Source organism: Lepidochelys kempii, chromosome 10 (assembly GCF_965140265.1).
Source record: "Lepidochelys kempii isolate rLepKem1 chromosome 10, rLepKem1.hap2, whole genome shotgun sequence".
NCBI lineage: Eukaryota > Metazoa > Chordata > Testudines > Cheloniidae > Lepidochelys > Lepidochelys kempii.
Genome location: NC_133265.1, coordinates 69,532,704 through 69,549,315, shown reverse-complemented (window position 1 = coordinate 69,549,315; position 16,612 = coordinate 69,532,704). Strand labels below are relative to the sequence as shown.

The 16,612-nt window shown below is 41.9% G+C and overlaps 1 protein-coding gene across 2 annotated transcripts in view; it reads right to left on the bottom strand.

Moving 5' to 3' along the window:
• Window positions 1-1,261: 1,261 nt before the first annotated feature.
• The window catches only part of MTHFS (methenyltetrahydrofolate synthetase), a 35,774-nt gene continuing 20,423 nt past the window's right edge, over window positions 1,262-16,612 (bottom strand). For both annotated transcript variants that reach the window (XM_073304122.1, XM_073304123.1), the window contains exon 3: window positions 1,262-3,267. In XM_073304122.1, the coding sequence (XP_073160223.1) occupies window positions 3,044-3,267 (224 nt within the window). In that variant the 3' untranslated portion in view covers window positions 1,262-3,043. The remainder of the gene's footprint in view (window positions 3,268-16,612) is intronic.

The following is a 16,612-nucleotide window of genomic DNA, read 5'->3' as shown; positions in this document are numbered from 1 at the left end:
GAATTCTGTCAGATCTCTTTGTGGCTTCTTCCATTCCATGGATACCGTCATTATATTTGGGAGAAATTTAACTTCATCCTGAAGCAAACCCTCAAATCTACTGAATTTACAATTACATAGGATTTTTTAACAAGTGGTTATTGAGTTACTATGGTATCAAAAATAGAAGTGAAATTGAATACAACAGTTCTAGATTAAAAAGCCCATGTATATTGTAAGCATGATTTAGTTCACAAAAATTATCGGTGAAGTCTTAAGGGCTTTCTGTTCTGTAGTCAGTGCTTGAGAATTCATAGAATTTTTAATGTGCAAACAGACTGAATTGGTTAAAATGAATGAAATAATGTGCGGGTTGAAAGAAATTATACATGTACAAAAAATGTTCTGAAGGAGGCAAGGGTAGGATTGAAATAAAATGAAGATTGCGTTCCCTTTCATTGTTACCTTCTGTTTCTCTTTAATTCCCATATCTGAATATTACATTAAAACGCTAACTACCACCACATCCTTTCAATGGATATTTTTCAGTCTTCACACAATTACTTTGGATGGTGCATAGAGCCCAATACTGGGAATATTTTGGTGCACTCCAATGCTATTTCTTACCTGGGACATGGACAGAGAGCTATCTGGCATAGTGCTACAAAAAAGCTAGGTGCTGAATTGTGCACAGACAATTTTATAAATCTAAATACCCACAGGATGGGCTAAATCATGACTATCGAATCTGTCCTGAGCCAGGGGCAACATCCTATTGGGCTGCCACTGGAGCAGCCCGCTAAGGAGAGCGCACAGTGCTCCTCCCACTTTCTATGCTGCTCCAGGGAAGCACAGCCAGTGGGAGCCGCGATCGGCCGAACCTGCGGACGCGGCAGGTAAACAAACTGGCCCGGCCCGCCAGGGGGCTTACTCTGGTGGGCTGCGTGCCAAAGGTTGCTGATCCCTGCCATATGAGGTCTATACCCAGTGTAGCTTTGCCAGTAAGAACATTTCCACACTTTCCCACCCACCTGCACAGGGTAAGGGACAGAGCAGCTCTGCACTGCCCACTTCCCTTCCTGCATTGCTACCTGTAGCATAAATAGCCCATGGAAGAGAGTAAGGATCTTCCTTCTCCCATGATTCAGCCCTGAAGAAGCAAAGAATTGCTATGCATAAGAATAGATTATCTGAAGCCAGATCTCACTGAAATCAATGGAAAGACTCCATTATCTTCCATTTGCTTTGGATCAGCCCCCTCGTCCTTTTTCCATAACTAGTGAGAACAATTTATCCTGTTCTCTCTCCCTTTATGTAAGTTATTCTGCATTCCAGAAATGTTCCCTTCCACCATCTCCAATAACCCCTTTCACCAATTTGTACCTATTTCATTCCTTTAACCTTTTCTGAATCCATCCCTTCTAAACCCTATCATCCTGCAATAGTTGCTCTCCCTGCAATTCCTCTAGGCTTCTCTCTTGCCTTTCTTCAACATATTGTACCCAAATGTCATGCACTAGTCCAATACATTATGGAGTAACGACATCAAAAATTGTAGGTTTTAAATTAAAACCATTTCTGAGTTATAGTTTAAAAAAATGCTCAGCTTGAGAACTCATCTACCAAGTTTCTGCCCAAGGGAATTTTTATGGGTTTATATTTGAAACATGGAGATTGGGTATATATTAAAAACATGGATTGGGTATATATTAAAAACATGGTCAGATCCCTAACTACAGAGTTGCTAGCATACAGATCTTCTACAATTAGACAATGGTTTAACCACGGTGACAAAGCTCTGTCCTTGCCTCCGTGGGTCCCGCGTTTCCTGGCGGATTTCGCTAGCCTCAGAGGCTCACTGTGACCCTGCACGTAACCCTTCCTTCTCTAGAGACAAGGGTCACAGTCTACTGAGCCATTTTCATCATAAGCCAGCAAGGGAGGTGAGGAGAAGTTATCCTTCTTTGCACAGTCTCTGTTGTCTCCCAGTCTCAGTGATTAATCAGGGGGCAAAGGTGGGGGGGGGGGAGCCCGGGCCCACCCTCTACTCCGGGCTCCAACCCAGGGACCCTAATAGTATCAGCTATGGTAGCTGACCTTTTAGAAACATGACATGTACAATGCCCTGGGCTACTTCCCGCACAGCAGCCCTCACTTCCTCAAGCTCCGCTTCACCCTTACCTCAGGGCCTCCTTTCTTGTGCCTGATATGGTGTGTACTACTCAGTCTCTCCAACAGCGCAACTTCCTCCCACAGCTCCTGACATGCACACCCACCTGACTAACTGGGAGGCTTTTAACCAGTTTCAGCCAGCCCGATTGGCTTCAGGTGTCCCAATCAACCTAGCATTCTCCCTGCCTTCTGGAAAGTTCTCAATTGGCCCCAGGTGTCTTAATTGACCTGGAGCAGCTGCCATTTCACTTATCTTGGTACCAGGGATTTGTTTAGCCTGGAGCTGATATATCCGTCTCCCACTACTTTTCTATAGCCATCTGGCCTTGCCCCGTCACACCACCAAGTATGTAATCTAAATTGATTTTACAATCAAAGGCTTTTTCTATTTACCCCTTTGTGATCATGTTAGTATGATGACTTAAGCGGTGATTTCTTGGATACTAATGTTTTGTTGATGGTCATGCATAATTGGTAAGTGCTATGGCCATATTTGAAACTTTATTTCCAACAAATAGTTGCTTTCAGATTGGATCATGACATCTCATTAGTAACTGAGCTTGATTTTAAAGAAGGGCAATAAAACAGTCATGTTAAATATTGGGTAATTCAACAAACAGAAACATAATTAGATTAAATTATCTTTATTTTAATAAAATAGTCACCTATTCTTGTTTCTATTGATTCTAGAATAAGACTTCACAATAGATATTTGATAATTAGAATGAGATCAATGTAGTCCTTATTAACATGAATGTAGGGCTTTTTTGTTTTGTTTTGTTAAAAATAGTGTATTTTATTGCTACAAAAATAACGTATGACTATTACAAGTTTGTGCCTTGATATGAAATCTTTGGTTGGTCAGTTTGTAGTCAGCGGTATCCAGATGCTTTTAGCTATCTTCATAAAGGATTTCATCTATTTGGATATCATTTTCTGCCACTGGCACTGAGTCACAGATCTGTTCCTTGAAAGCCAAGGCAATTGTGTAAGGTTTTCCTTTGGGATGATGCATGCATCGTTCAAGGTAGGTGTCATAGTATCCTTTCCCTCTTCCCAATCTGTTGCCACTTTTATCAAACCCAAGGCCTGGCATGAGGATGAGGTCAAGGCCTCCTGTTGGAAAAAAAATACATCAAATGAAATAAAGAATAGTGGATTAACAAACCAGTGCTGTGGATTTCCCTATGGCTTAAATATTTACACATATCTGCTGACATTAAGCTAAAATGCTAGTTTTATATTTTGCCAAATGCCTCCTTTTTCTTGCATAGATGAAAAATACCTTGAATATTAAATCTGAAACTCTACATAGTCACCTTATCAAGTGCCTATTAGATCAGCAGCAAAAATAATTAGGCCTATGAAAAGCCTGAAGGGAAAAAACACCTATCTTCAAACAAGCCCTAGTAAGTGTGGGAAGAAGAAGAAGAGCAACCCACAGTACCAGCCATAAAACGTAGAAGAAAAAGAAATTAAAAGAAAAGATATAGTGGGAGGAAACTTCTCAGCACAGTGGTAGAATTTCCTGTAATTGAACCTCCTCCTGGCTCCCCATAAACCAAGCCAAGGGATGTGGTATGTTCTAAACATAGGCCACTGTGACAAACTTGCTACTTTATTTTATATGTAGGACACACTGTATGCTCTTGTTAGCTAGGTCAGGTTTTTTTAAATGATTACCCACAGTTATTGGGTTGGGGGAAAAAACACTGGTACTAGTAATAATCTTGCTTGAGCCATCTCTGTGGCTCCCATGGCTCAATCTACAACCAGGTCCCTCTTACTCCCAGTCTCCCTGATTCATAAATTTTGGCTTATATGCTATGGGGTCCCATTCTGTTCTGTGGTGGGGAGCAAAGGCCAAATAGGGGCTAAATTGTGGGAATGGATGCATGCTTCCCCACCTTCCCCAAGGATATCTGAGTTTGTGTGGAAGGGGGCACCATCGTGGAGCCATGGAGCAGCCACTCTGTATGGCATGTTCCCCAAAGTTCAAAGGATTTGTGAGCAGAAATGTACAGAGGACGCAACGCTACTGTAAGCGGTATTAATTCCTCTGTTTGGCCTATCCCTTTCTGGGAGGCAGTGGGGTGGGCAACAGTGAATAGCTGCTAGGGGCTCCAGGCAGCAGCACAAAGATGTTGACTCTCCTTGTGGTTGCATCAGGATCTGTCAGCTTTGGTACTGAGTTCCCCAGAGCCTGAGGGTTTCAAGGCCAGGCCCCTGCCCCTCTATGATGCTCACATTCCTCCCCAGTGAGGGCAACAGTCTTCTGAAACCCCAGAAGTTCAGCCTCTTGAAATTCTACAAGAGCTTTTTTCTCTACATGTTTTTCCCACAGGAGGGGAGAGTTTATCCCTTCATGACTGAGCTTCTAATCCCAAGTGGGTTAGCAGTTAGCTTGGATAGGAGAGAAACCAAACTGCTGTTGGCTAAGAAGTCATTCTCCTAAACAAAACAGATATGTGGTCTAATGTGTAAATGGTAAAACCTTTACAGGTGATCCACCCAACCAGACTAGAAAAAATAGCACAGTACATTCAGGATCAGATTAACCATTTTTCCATCATTAGTAATACTTTGGAGACTGATGTGGTCTGGGGGGTCAAACCAGTAGGACAACTAGAATTTAGAGTCTGCTGCCCACCTTGTTTTGGAAGATGATTCACATCTCTGCCAGGCAGAAAAAGGAAACCGACTATGCTGAACTGCTGCCAAGTTTAGAGGCAGACAACATGTAGAGCACGACTGTTTGTCCTGCGAGTATGAAAAGTCCTGCAAAGGTATCGTCTGAACAAATAAGCCTGGCTAACCTAGTGCAGCTCTTTGGAACCAGGAGCACCACGCTTATTGTTTCACAGTGTAAGGAAACAGTGTTCTGTCCGATGTTGCTGTGCCAGAAAAAAAGATTAAAATGAGGAAGACAGAAATATAGGGTGAAGCCTAGAAAACACAGCTGATCTGTAAGAATCTGGATAGGGCATTCATTAACATCCTGTTTACTGTTCCTTATTTGCATCCCAATAATGGTGTTTCAGCAGTGGTGTTTTATTAAAGTTACTTTGGTTACTTCACTAGTTCCAGGTATTTTTACATCTTGCCCTAACTGCAAAACAGCATCTGCCACCATCTTGAATTGCATTGTTCTTATCTCAAACCAACATCAAAACGGGACACCTAGTTGACAGATAATGCACTACCTCCCATCTGTGAGTCAGGGATGAGGCTTAACACACAAGGCAGTGTAGGGAAGATTACACTGGAAGTGCTACAGGTGAGTAGGGATGTTTCCAGGGTATCCACCTGATGCCATGTACAAGCACTAAACTCTGGAAAGTAAGTTAAAAAATACACTCAGGACAATACATTTGCACAAACAGAGCAGACTGTCCGATTTCCTTTCACTGCTCATCATTCTTGAAAGAAGAATTACTGGTGTGAATGTCCATCCATTCTACCCTTCTGTCTAATTAGAATATAAAAAATGCAAAGTGAGATAGTGGAAGTTGTATCTCGCAAATATGGCTTGAGCCAGTTTAGTCATCTTGCTTTCAAAAAAGCCAAGGGAGGAACAGCAGGGAATTGGCCAATGGGAAGTCTGTGAAATGTTTATTGGTTCCCTCCAATCTGAAATAAAAGGGGAAGTGAGAGCACTGTAGAGTTCTGAACATTTTGATTTAAAAGGGGAGACAAATGGCAAATAAGAGTAAAATAGGAACACAGAAGAGCTGAGCATGAGGTCTTAAAATTCAGTTGTACCTTAAAAAGTGACACTGTAAAAACAGCATCACGAAGTTCCATGTTTATGGTGTCTCAGCCACTGGAGATCATATGTGCTCAGTTTACAAGTCAAAAGATACATTTGCTGACAAGCCTGTAAACTCAGTCTGGGATCTAGGGGTACATCTACATGGTAATTAAAAACCTGTAGCTGGACCATGCCAGCTGACTGGGCTGGTGGAGCTTAGTCTAAGAGGCTGTTTAATTGCAGTGTAGACGTTTGAGCTCGGACTGGAGCCCGGGCTCTAGGATCTGAGCTGGGACGGACCCAGAGCTTGGGCTGTAGCCCAAGTGTCTACATCATAATTAAACAGTCCTGTGAGCCTGAGCCCTGTGAACTTGAGTCAGCAGGCATGGGCCAGTTGCAGGTGTCTAACTGCAGTGTATACATACCCTAAGAGTCAAGTGATCTCTTTCCTCCTTTAGCATTGTCACCAGTAATAAAGGTCAAATTCTCCCCCCAGTTACCCCTGTACAGCCCATTCCCTTCAAATTATGCCTCTGGTATCTCTTGCCTTTCATTGGGGCTGCATGAGTATAAATGACTGACCCTGCGACTGGAACTTAGAAAACAATTATGCTGACGATGCACAAGGAATAGCCTCGAGCGCACTCTCTCTCAGCTCGCTTGAGCTCATAAGACAAAGAGCAGTAAAAACTTATTTTAGTCACTAAAGTCAGCAGATATGAATATATACAAGGGGCAAATCTCCAGAGTAACAAGGTGCATTTTACGCAGTCACTTTCCTTTTACTTTATATGTATATTGCAAGCAAGAAGAAGGCATTGTGAGTGGGAGTGCTGTGGAAAGAGGGAATTGGCAGGGACAATGCTGGAAGAAATAAATTTTCTGTATTACTTCACTGGTGGCACAAGCCACGCTTCAATGAATTTAGATGTATTAGTTTAAGAAACTGTTGGATTTTTTTCTGGGATCTCTAGAGAACCAGAATCTGTTCTAATCAGTATGCCCCTCTGCAATCATTGATTTTATGCTGAGTAACTCAAACAAGCTTGTGCAAATCTTCAATATGAAAAATTATGCTGTAAATATTGTAATAGGCACCCTCACACTTTTCAATATGCCAGAGTGCTGTAGAATTTCTTTGCCCTGACTCACAATGTACTGTCTGATTTCAAAACAACTCACGCAGCACAAGTAAAGTAAAATACCCAACAGGATTTCAGTAGAAACATGACATGCCATGGGTGCTACCCTGCAAGGAAACTAAAGTCAGTTCAGGTAGCATTAGCCCCAAATCCTGCCCCCAGACTCTAATCTCTGTAATTTGGCGGAGTGCTGGAGAGCTCCATCGGAGAAGAATCCTCCACTCCTCAGGCTGCAGGGGAGCAGTGAAGCCCCCTTATGACAATGGTTGGGGACCAACTATAGTAGGATCAGAGGTGCAACCACATAATTCACACAGGGGTACCAGGAATGAAGCTGCAGAAGACCAGCATCTGCACTGAACAGGGCCTCAACAGGATAGTACAAGGTTGGGAAGGGAAAGTCCCTCTCACCCCCATAGCGCTTGCCCCCATACATAGGATCCTTGTGGTAATAGTGACACCTCCACCCCTGCCTCCCAAGTAGCTGCCACTCATGGACATGCTAGCACCTCCTACCCCCACAGAACCATGCTCCACCCAGTATGGACCCTTGCCTCTTCTTTCCCTTTTCTCCACACACAGCTGGGTCCACGTCCACTGAAGGACAGGGTGGGGATTTGGGCTGTACTATGTAAACAATGATTTATTTTTATTATCGTTCAAAACCTAAGCGCAGTTTAAACTGGAAAGGAGAGAATGCCCGATTCATTTGCCTTTCCTTATCGACTTTTTCCTTCTTCTCTGCAATGTCCACAAAAAAGACTATTATCAATGTCAAATATGAGGCTGCCAAAGTAGGACTAAAAATCAGTGAAAAGAAAATGAAAGTCATGATCTTAGAAAGAGGAATCAGCAATGATGGTGCGCATGTGATTGAGAGTAAAGAATACAGCAGAGTCAATGAGCTTGTATATCTTGGAAGCACAAGCAGTGCTGATGGCCATCTCCATAAGGAGGTGAAAGCAAGAACTGGAAAGGCAAGTGGAGTTTTTCAAAACTGGCAAATATTTGGAAAAATAAGGAAATTCATACAAGAACCAAGATGAAGCTATACAGTGTTATTGTGATCCTCACATTGTTACATGCTTCTGAAACTTGGCAAAGAGATGCTTGTGGAGAATACTTGGTGTCAGCTGGTGGGATAAAGTAACTACAGCAGCACCTCAGAGTTACAAACATCTCAGGAATGGACGTTGTTCATAACTCTGAAATGTTCGTAACTCTGAACAAAACATTATGGCTGTTCTTTCAAAAGTTTACAACTGAACATTGATTTAATACAGCTTTTAAACTTTATTATGAAGAAGAAAAATGCTGCTCTCCCTTTATTTTTTTTTTAGTAGTTTATGTTTAACGAAGTACTGTACTGTATTTGCTTTTTTTTTTTTTGGTCTCTGCTGCTGCCTGATAGTGTACTTCCAGTTCCAAATGAGGTGTATGGTTGACTGGTCAATTCATAACTCTGGTGTTTGTAACTCTGAAGTTCTACTGTAATGATGACGTGTTACGAAGGACTGGCCAAAAGACTATAGTGACAATGATTCGAGAAAGAAGGCTAAAGCGGTTTAGCCATGTTGTACTGATGTCAAAAAACTATTCCTAGACAAAACCTTCGTTGGATACCACTTGGAGGAAGAGGGAAAAGAGAAGGACAACAGATGACATATGAGAACACCCTTGAGAAAGATATCGCTGTCATGGAAACAGACTACGAGGAAGCAAGAAACATGGCATTAGACACATGAAGGCGGAAACACTGGGTTGCCTCGTGTCACAAGGCATGAGAACATTTAATAATAAGATAATACATAAAATATATAATCTGCAGTATTCACTGCCTACTTATACAATAACATATTGCACTGATATAGCATCTTCCTTCCAAGGACCTTATATTTTACAAACATTAAACAAGCTTCACAGCACCTCAGTGGGTTTGGAAAGTACAATTATCATTTAACGGATGGGCAAAATAAGACACAAAGGGGTGAAGTGACTTGCCCAAGGATTTGACAAATCAGTGGTAAAAGCAGAAACAGAAACCTGGTACGCAGGTTTCCAGTCCCCTGCCCTAATCACTGTTAGGTCACAGTCACTGCCAGTGGTGGGCTGAAACACGGATACCACTCTAAGCTGATTTAAACAGTGATACAATGAGGCTTCGCTTTCTCTTACTGCTGTGGTGGATTTGCCCTCATTAGGCTGTCTGAAGGCATGATCTCACCTCCTCCCACCTTTCCTGTCCCCTCTGCGGCTTCGTATATGCCATTAGAATCAGGGAAAGAGCAGCCCCTCTACTCCCCAAAGCACAAGGCCTGCAATTCTGTTTGTCCCTAACATGGGCCATGCAAAGCGTGAGGGAAGACTCCTTATTCCCCTGCCCCCTTGCACCCACACAATGCCGAGGCAGAATCTGGGCCTTGGTAGTCAGAGGTAGAATCACAGCGTTTCCTGTGTCCCTGCAAGGGAGAGGCAACATATGTCAAAAATGCATGCTCTCAGCACATAAGCCTCCTGAGCTTAGGATCACAAAAGGTCAGATAAAAAGAAAAGGAGGACTTGTGGCACCTTAGAGACTAACTAATTTATTTGAGCATAAGCTTTCGTGAGCTACAGCTCACTTCATCGGATGCATTCAGTAGAAAGTACAGTGGGGAGATTTTATATACACAGAGAACATGAAACAATAGGTGTTACCATACAGACTGTAAGGAGAGTTATCAGGTAAGGTGAGCTATTACCAGCAGGAGGGCAGGGCCAGGGGGAACCTTTTGTAGTGATAATCAAGGTGGCCCATTTCCAACAGTTGACAAGAACGTCTGAGGAACAGTGGGGGGCAGGGGGGAATAAACATGGGGAAATAGTTTTACTTTGTGTAATGACACATCCACTCCCAGTCTTTATTCAAGCCTAAGTTAATTGTATCCAGTTTGCAAATTAATTCCAATTCAGCAGTCTCTCGTTGAAGTCTGTTTTTGAAGTGTTTTTGTTGAAGAATTGCCACTTTTAGGTCTGTAATTGAGTGACCAGAGAGATTGAAGTGTACTCCGACTGGTTTTTGAATGTTATAATTCTTGACATCTGATTTGTGTCCATTTATTCTTTTACATAGAGACTGTCCGGTTTGGCCAATGTACATGGCAGAGGGGCATTGCTGGCACGCGATGGCATATATCACATAGGTAGATGTGCAGATGAACGAGCCTTTGACAGTGTGGCTGATATGATTAAGGCCTATGATGGTGTCCCCTGAATAGATATGTGGGCACAGTTGGCAACGGGCTTTGTTGCAAGGATAGGTTCCTGGGTTAGTGGTTTTGTTGCGTGGTGTGCGGTTGCTGGTGAGTATTTGCTTCCAGTTGGGGGACTGTCTGTAAGCAAGGACTGGCCTGTCTGCCAAGATCTGTGAGAGTGATGGGTCATCCTTCAGGATAGGTTGTAGATCCTTGATGATGCACTGGAGAGGTTTTAGTTGGGGGCTGAAGGTGACGGCTAGTGCTGTTCTATTTTCTTTGTTGGGCTCACTTTACCTGATCACTCTTGTTACAGTCTGTATGGTAACACCCATTGTTCCATGTTCTCTGTGTATATAAAATCTCCCCACTTATATTTTCCACTACATGCATCCGATGAAGTGAGCTGTAGCTAACAAAAGCTTATGCTCAAATAAAGTTGTTAGTCTCTAAGATGCCACAAGTACTCCTTTTCTTTTTGCGGATACAGACTAACACGGCTGCTACTCTGAAACCTGTCATTAAAAAAGCTCAGATAGTAACCAGCTCTATATACCGTCGTCTCCACCTTTCACAGCAGCCATTTGGCATTTTAACCATTTTCCTGAAGTACAGCGTTTGTGCTGCTTATATTCTTGTTAGGGCTGTCAAGCAAATGATCGCACCGTTAAACCATAATAGAATACCATTTATTTAAATATTTTTGGATGTTTTCTACATTTTCAAATATATTGATTTCAATTACAATACAGAATACAAAGTGTTTAGTGCTCACTTTATATTTATTTTTTATTACAAGTATTTGCACCATAAAAAAACAAAAGAAATAGTATTTTTCAATTCACCTAATACAAGTACTGTAGTACAATCTCTTTATCATGAAAGTTGAACTTACAAATGTAGAATTATGTACAAAAAACTAAATTCAAACATAAAACAATGTAAAATTTTAGAGCCTGCAAGTCCACCCAGTCCTACTTCTTGTTCAGGCAATCGCTCAGACAAACAGGCTTGCTCATATTTGCAGGCGATAACACTGCCTGCTTCTTGTTGACAATGACACCTGAAAGTGAGAAGAGGTGTTCTCATGGCACTGTTGTAGCTGGCGTCTCAAGTGCCAGATGTGCTAAAGATTCATATGTCCCTTCATGCTTCAACCACCATTCAGGGGACATGTGTACATGATGACGACGGGTTCTGCTTGATAACAATCAAAAGCAGTGTACACCAACGAATGTTCATTTTCATTATCGGAGTCAGATGCCACCAGCAGAAGGCTGATTTTCTTTTTTGGTTGTTCAGGTTTTGTAGTTTCCACATGAGTGTGTCGCTCAAAAAAGACTTCTGAAAGCATGATCCACACCTTGGCTGAACAAGAAGTAGGACTGAGTGCACTTGTAGGCTCTGAAGGTTTACATTGTTTTGTTCTGAGTGCAGTTATGTAACAAAACAAAAATTTTCATTTGTAAATTGCACTTTCACAGCAAAGAGATTGCACCACAGTACTTATATGAGGTGAATTGAAAAATACTATTTCTTTAGGTTATCATTTTTACAGTGCAAATATTTATCATCAAAAATAATATACAATTTGATTTCAATTAAAACACAGAATACAGTATCTATGAAAATGTAGAAAAACATCCAATATATTAAATAAATTTCAATTGGTATTCTATTGTTTAACAATGTGATTAATTGTGATTACTTTTTTTTAGTTAATTGTGTGAGTTAACTGCAATTAATTGACAGCCCTAATTCTTGCATCCGCACAAAGGGCCTTGCAGCTTGTGTAATATTTATTTGTTATACAGCGCTTTCAATCCCTCGATCACACATTGATTTGGTAGCATTTGCCACTCACTTTCATAGCTGCGAATGATTGCAGATCAATGGAGAATCGATCCCAGAGAGCATCATTTACTTTTGTGTTTAAGCCATCCTCCTGGAAAGATATTCTCTCTCCACAGAATGGACACCATAAGCAACAGAAGACCAGTTTATGTGCCTGCCTTTCCAACACCATTCACTGCTGACTGCTTTCAAAACCTATCCAACATCAGGGAATGAAAAGTTTCTTTGATCTCCGAGTTATGCAACTCAGCTGGGTGGCAGATCACAGAAATAAAAATATCTACATTTTATTTTTTTGTAAAACTTCACTTTTCAAACAGGGAAAAAACTCTAACTGCTTTCTGCCTACAGTTCTATTCTGATTGCATAGAAACAAAAGTTAACACACTCAATTGCCTTTAACATTAAAGATATCCATCCTGGTGGCATACAAAACACAGAAACGGGTAAAGCAGCTGGAGATAGGGCTTGCTTAGCTTGGGAAAGTTCTAATACTAAAGGCTAACGGCTTGCAAAGGCTCTATCTATGCACCTCATCACATATTGAAATTCTTTATTTCCTTCTAAAAATAATCTCTCTCTAAATTTTAGCGCAAGATTCATTTAAACATGGGTAACATTTTCAAAAACATGTAAGGCCCAGATCCTAAAAGATATTCAATGGGAGTCAGGAGGTAACTTTGAGAATCTGGGACTCAGTGACTTAGGGGACTACGACTGGATTTGCAGAAGTGCCATTGAAAGTCCATTGGAGTTAGGCACTTTACCTTGCTTAGGCACTTTTGAAAATCCCATTCTACGAATCATTTTCAAAAATTACTTAGTCATTTAGGAACCCATTGACTTTCAATGAAACTTTGGCTCCTAACTGCCTAAATCACTTTTGAAAACAAGACTTAGCCTCCTAAATCACCAATGTGCTTTTCAAAATTTTACCCAAGGTAAACCCATTCAACAGCATGCCCAGTTGTGACAAATGGATGGAAGCGGGAAATACACAAAGTGCTACACAGTCACTAGACATGGAGCCAGATTTCCAGCAGTACTTAGTAGCTGTCACTATGGCTCTTTCAGACAGGATGCTGAACTCTGAAACCTGTCTTTAAAATCTATCTTCTAAAACTTGGCTGCTTATTTTGGTGCCTAAATGGAAGCAGAGCTCTTTTGAACACCTGACCCAAGACATCATTTGTACTGACATCCAGGGGATGAAGTTTAGATGATTTGTTGTGGATTGGAGGATCCAACCATGGGTAATAATGATGTGAGTAATCTAGGAGTGCCCTTTAATAGTGGGGTACTTCCTTTTGAGCCAATTAGGGCACACTCATGGTTATCACTTAACATCATTCCTCATTCACACACAAAGTTTACCGACATTTATTTGGAAGTTTCATTGGCTCAGAGACTCACTTGTCTCCAGTGCTGTGCTTTCCCATGCTAGCTTAGCCCCAGACTACCTTTGATATAAATTTTCCTAGCTCAGCCACTTGTTTGGTGGGGTTTTGGGGGAAGGACCTGGGTATGTGCCTGGGCATGACTGGGGGAAGGTGAGAGGCTTTTCTGGAGTATCTGTACTTCTGTTGACTGAGGTAAATTGCTACCTTCGATTAATGAAGTTAATTTATTTGTATATTAGTATTAATGCTTTTGGGTGGTTATTGCAATTTTAATTATTGTCAGGGTGCTGGGAGCTTTTGTATGGGCATTCTTTTTTAATGTAAGGTCTTTAGGGCAGGGACTGTCTTTTTGTTCTGTGTTTGTACAGCACCTAGCACAATGGTGCCCAGCTCCACAAGTGGGGCTGTTAGGTGCTACCACAATATAGATAATAAATAGATAAGAATAATGGTATATCTAAATAAATAAATAATTTGATAAGTAGCAGTGATGCTAGGCTGAGGGGCCTTTTCCCTGCAAAGTCGGGATGAGGCCAGCACAGCTGCTGCAGTTGTTAATAACACTAATACTTCAGCTCTGAAGTTTAGAAAAGTCCTGAGCTTTTGTGGAAATCTTTGAATTCAAAATCAGAGTCTTGGTCATTGCAGAGGTTGCACTATCTGAGATGACGGGTGTAAATGAGAAACCTGCTCACTTTAGGGCCTAATCCTGAGCATGTTGAGATCAACAGGAACAAGTCCACAATCCTGAGCTGGGAACATGGTCCCAGAATTGTAGGGCTCAGTTTCAGAGACAACCATCTGTCTGCCCTTCTGGCTAAATGGTAGGGAGGAAATAAAAACAGCTAAAGCAATCAGTACTGAGAGCAAACTTGAAGGACCCTGGCTGTGGGAAACCTATAGCTATGCTGCACTTTCCCAAATCATTGTGTGTGGAACCCATGCCCTGTAGTATACACATTTAACAGTGGGAAATGTATTGTTTTATCAATCTGCCCTGATCTAATGAGAAAGGAGACAAAAACATTGCCCTTTGCTGCAATTAATAAGCTATTTGGAAAAGTTATTCATCCAGAACCAATTATGCTGACATTTACCAATAATGCAAGTGATTACACAAACACCAGCAATTACGTATCTCAACTTCCCCCAGCCAGTCTGCTAAAAAGCAGAAAGAATCCCCTGAACAGAAAGAAAATTCATATCTAATAACTCATGTTAGCTCACACAAACAGTCAAGCCCTTGAAAATCAATACCCGTCACTCAGCAAAAATTCACACCTCCTTGGAAATAGTAACCTAAAGCAAAAAGGGCCAGATCCTCGGCTGGGGTAAATCCGCATAGCTCCGCACTGTCTCCACTTTGCTGTGCTGAGATAATGAACTACATGCGAGACACAACAAACAAGTTACCTACGTGAGAAAAATCATTGATTCTTTTTCTGCCATTTTAGGTATTTGCTGGGGGGATTTTAAGCTGCTTTTCATGTAGACATTTCTATAGTTCTCACTGCCATACTTCCCTTACAATCTCAAACAGATTTGTATTATGGGACTAAACTTCAGATCTGATTTTATTTGAAAAAATCAACTACCATAGCTAATTTTAAATGGTGACTATTTAAATGCCTTTCCCTCCAGATGTGTGATATGCAGTGAATGTTTTTAACAATGCAGTATTCCAGGCACTTTGGCAGCATTTATTTTGTTTATTAATAATGATGCTAATTATTCTAATTATTGATGTCCACTTATTTCTTTGGAATGAGGTCCCAAGAGAGACTACCATTTATTCAACACATGCCAAGGTATCAATTCAAGGGTATCCATTCAAAACGAACGGCTAGATTAGGGTTCCCACCACTGTATATCAAAAATATGGCACAGACCTCAGTCTTCCCTTGAGCCTCTAGGGGTGTGTCCCATCTCCTCCCCAGTCCTTCCTAGGGGTTCTCTCTCTCCAGCATTGGGTGCCGCAGAGAACCCAGGACCTCAGGCAAGTACCAGGAACTGAGCTGGAGGCTGCAGTGGCTGATCTTTGCCTGCTGCTGAAAGAAGGGGTGGGGTGTGGACTACAGGAAGGCAGAAGCTGGAGGAAGCTACGCCCACAATATTCAGGGACACGGTTTCAGATTTCAATGCGAGGGGTAACTTGCAGTGGTGGTCTGGAGACAGAGGGGTGGTAGGCCAAATCTGAGTGGTGGTGTGACCTGGGGCGTCACGTCAAGTTGCCAATCAGCAGCACTTTGCAAAGTGAAGTGCTGCTCCTTGCTGGATTTCAGATGCTGGAGCAACACTCTGGACCAGTATGACAGTACTACGATCCTGGTTGAAATATGAGATAAAAGGCATGCCATACTGATTTTTAGTATGGACAGTTTTCTATTTAAACGAGGGATATCCCTTATAATAAAAGGACAATTGGCAACCTCATGCTAGATAGTGAGACCCCCAATTCAGCAAACCATCCCTAGTGAGTAAGGGCCTCCTTCTGAAGACCACTGAAGTCAATCGGCTGTGGGTCAGGCCCTAAAGCACACGCTTAAGTCCCAATGACTTTATTAGGACTTAAGTACATACTCAAATGCATTGCTGAATTGGGGCCTATCAGAGTAGAAAATACTAGATAACTAATTCCTCCCTCTACTCTCCCTGTGAATCCCAGTACTCTCTTGATCAGTTTATTGGCACTTGATTTATTTATAATGTTAAGCAGCATCCTGAGTTTTAAAGGGCTAAAACCAAAATTCTTTCTTAAGCACTCCAGCCCAGCCCTTCCTCCAGCACAAAAGCCCAAGTCACTGCACTGTATGCTGAGAAGTTCTTTGGAGCCTGGAGAAGAGCTCCTTACCACCACAGTGCACGATGATTCTGCTCCCGCTTCGGAAACACTGCTCCCGCTTCGGAAACACTGCTCCCGACCTCAAGGCCAGAACAGGCTCTGTGGTGACTGTGCACCACTCCTCCTGCAGCAGGGATGGCCAATGAATTCATAACACAGCAGGTCCACAGTCCTTGCTACAGCTGCTTCCTTGGCCCACCTCACTGCCAAGTCCCCACTGCACAGGGAGTTCCATAGCT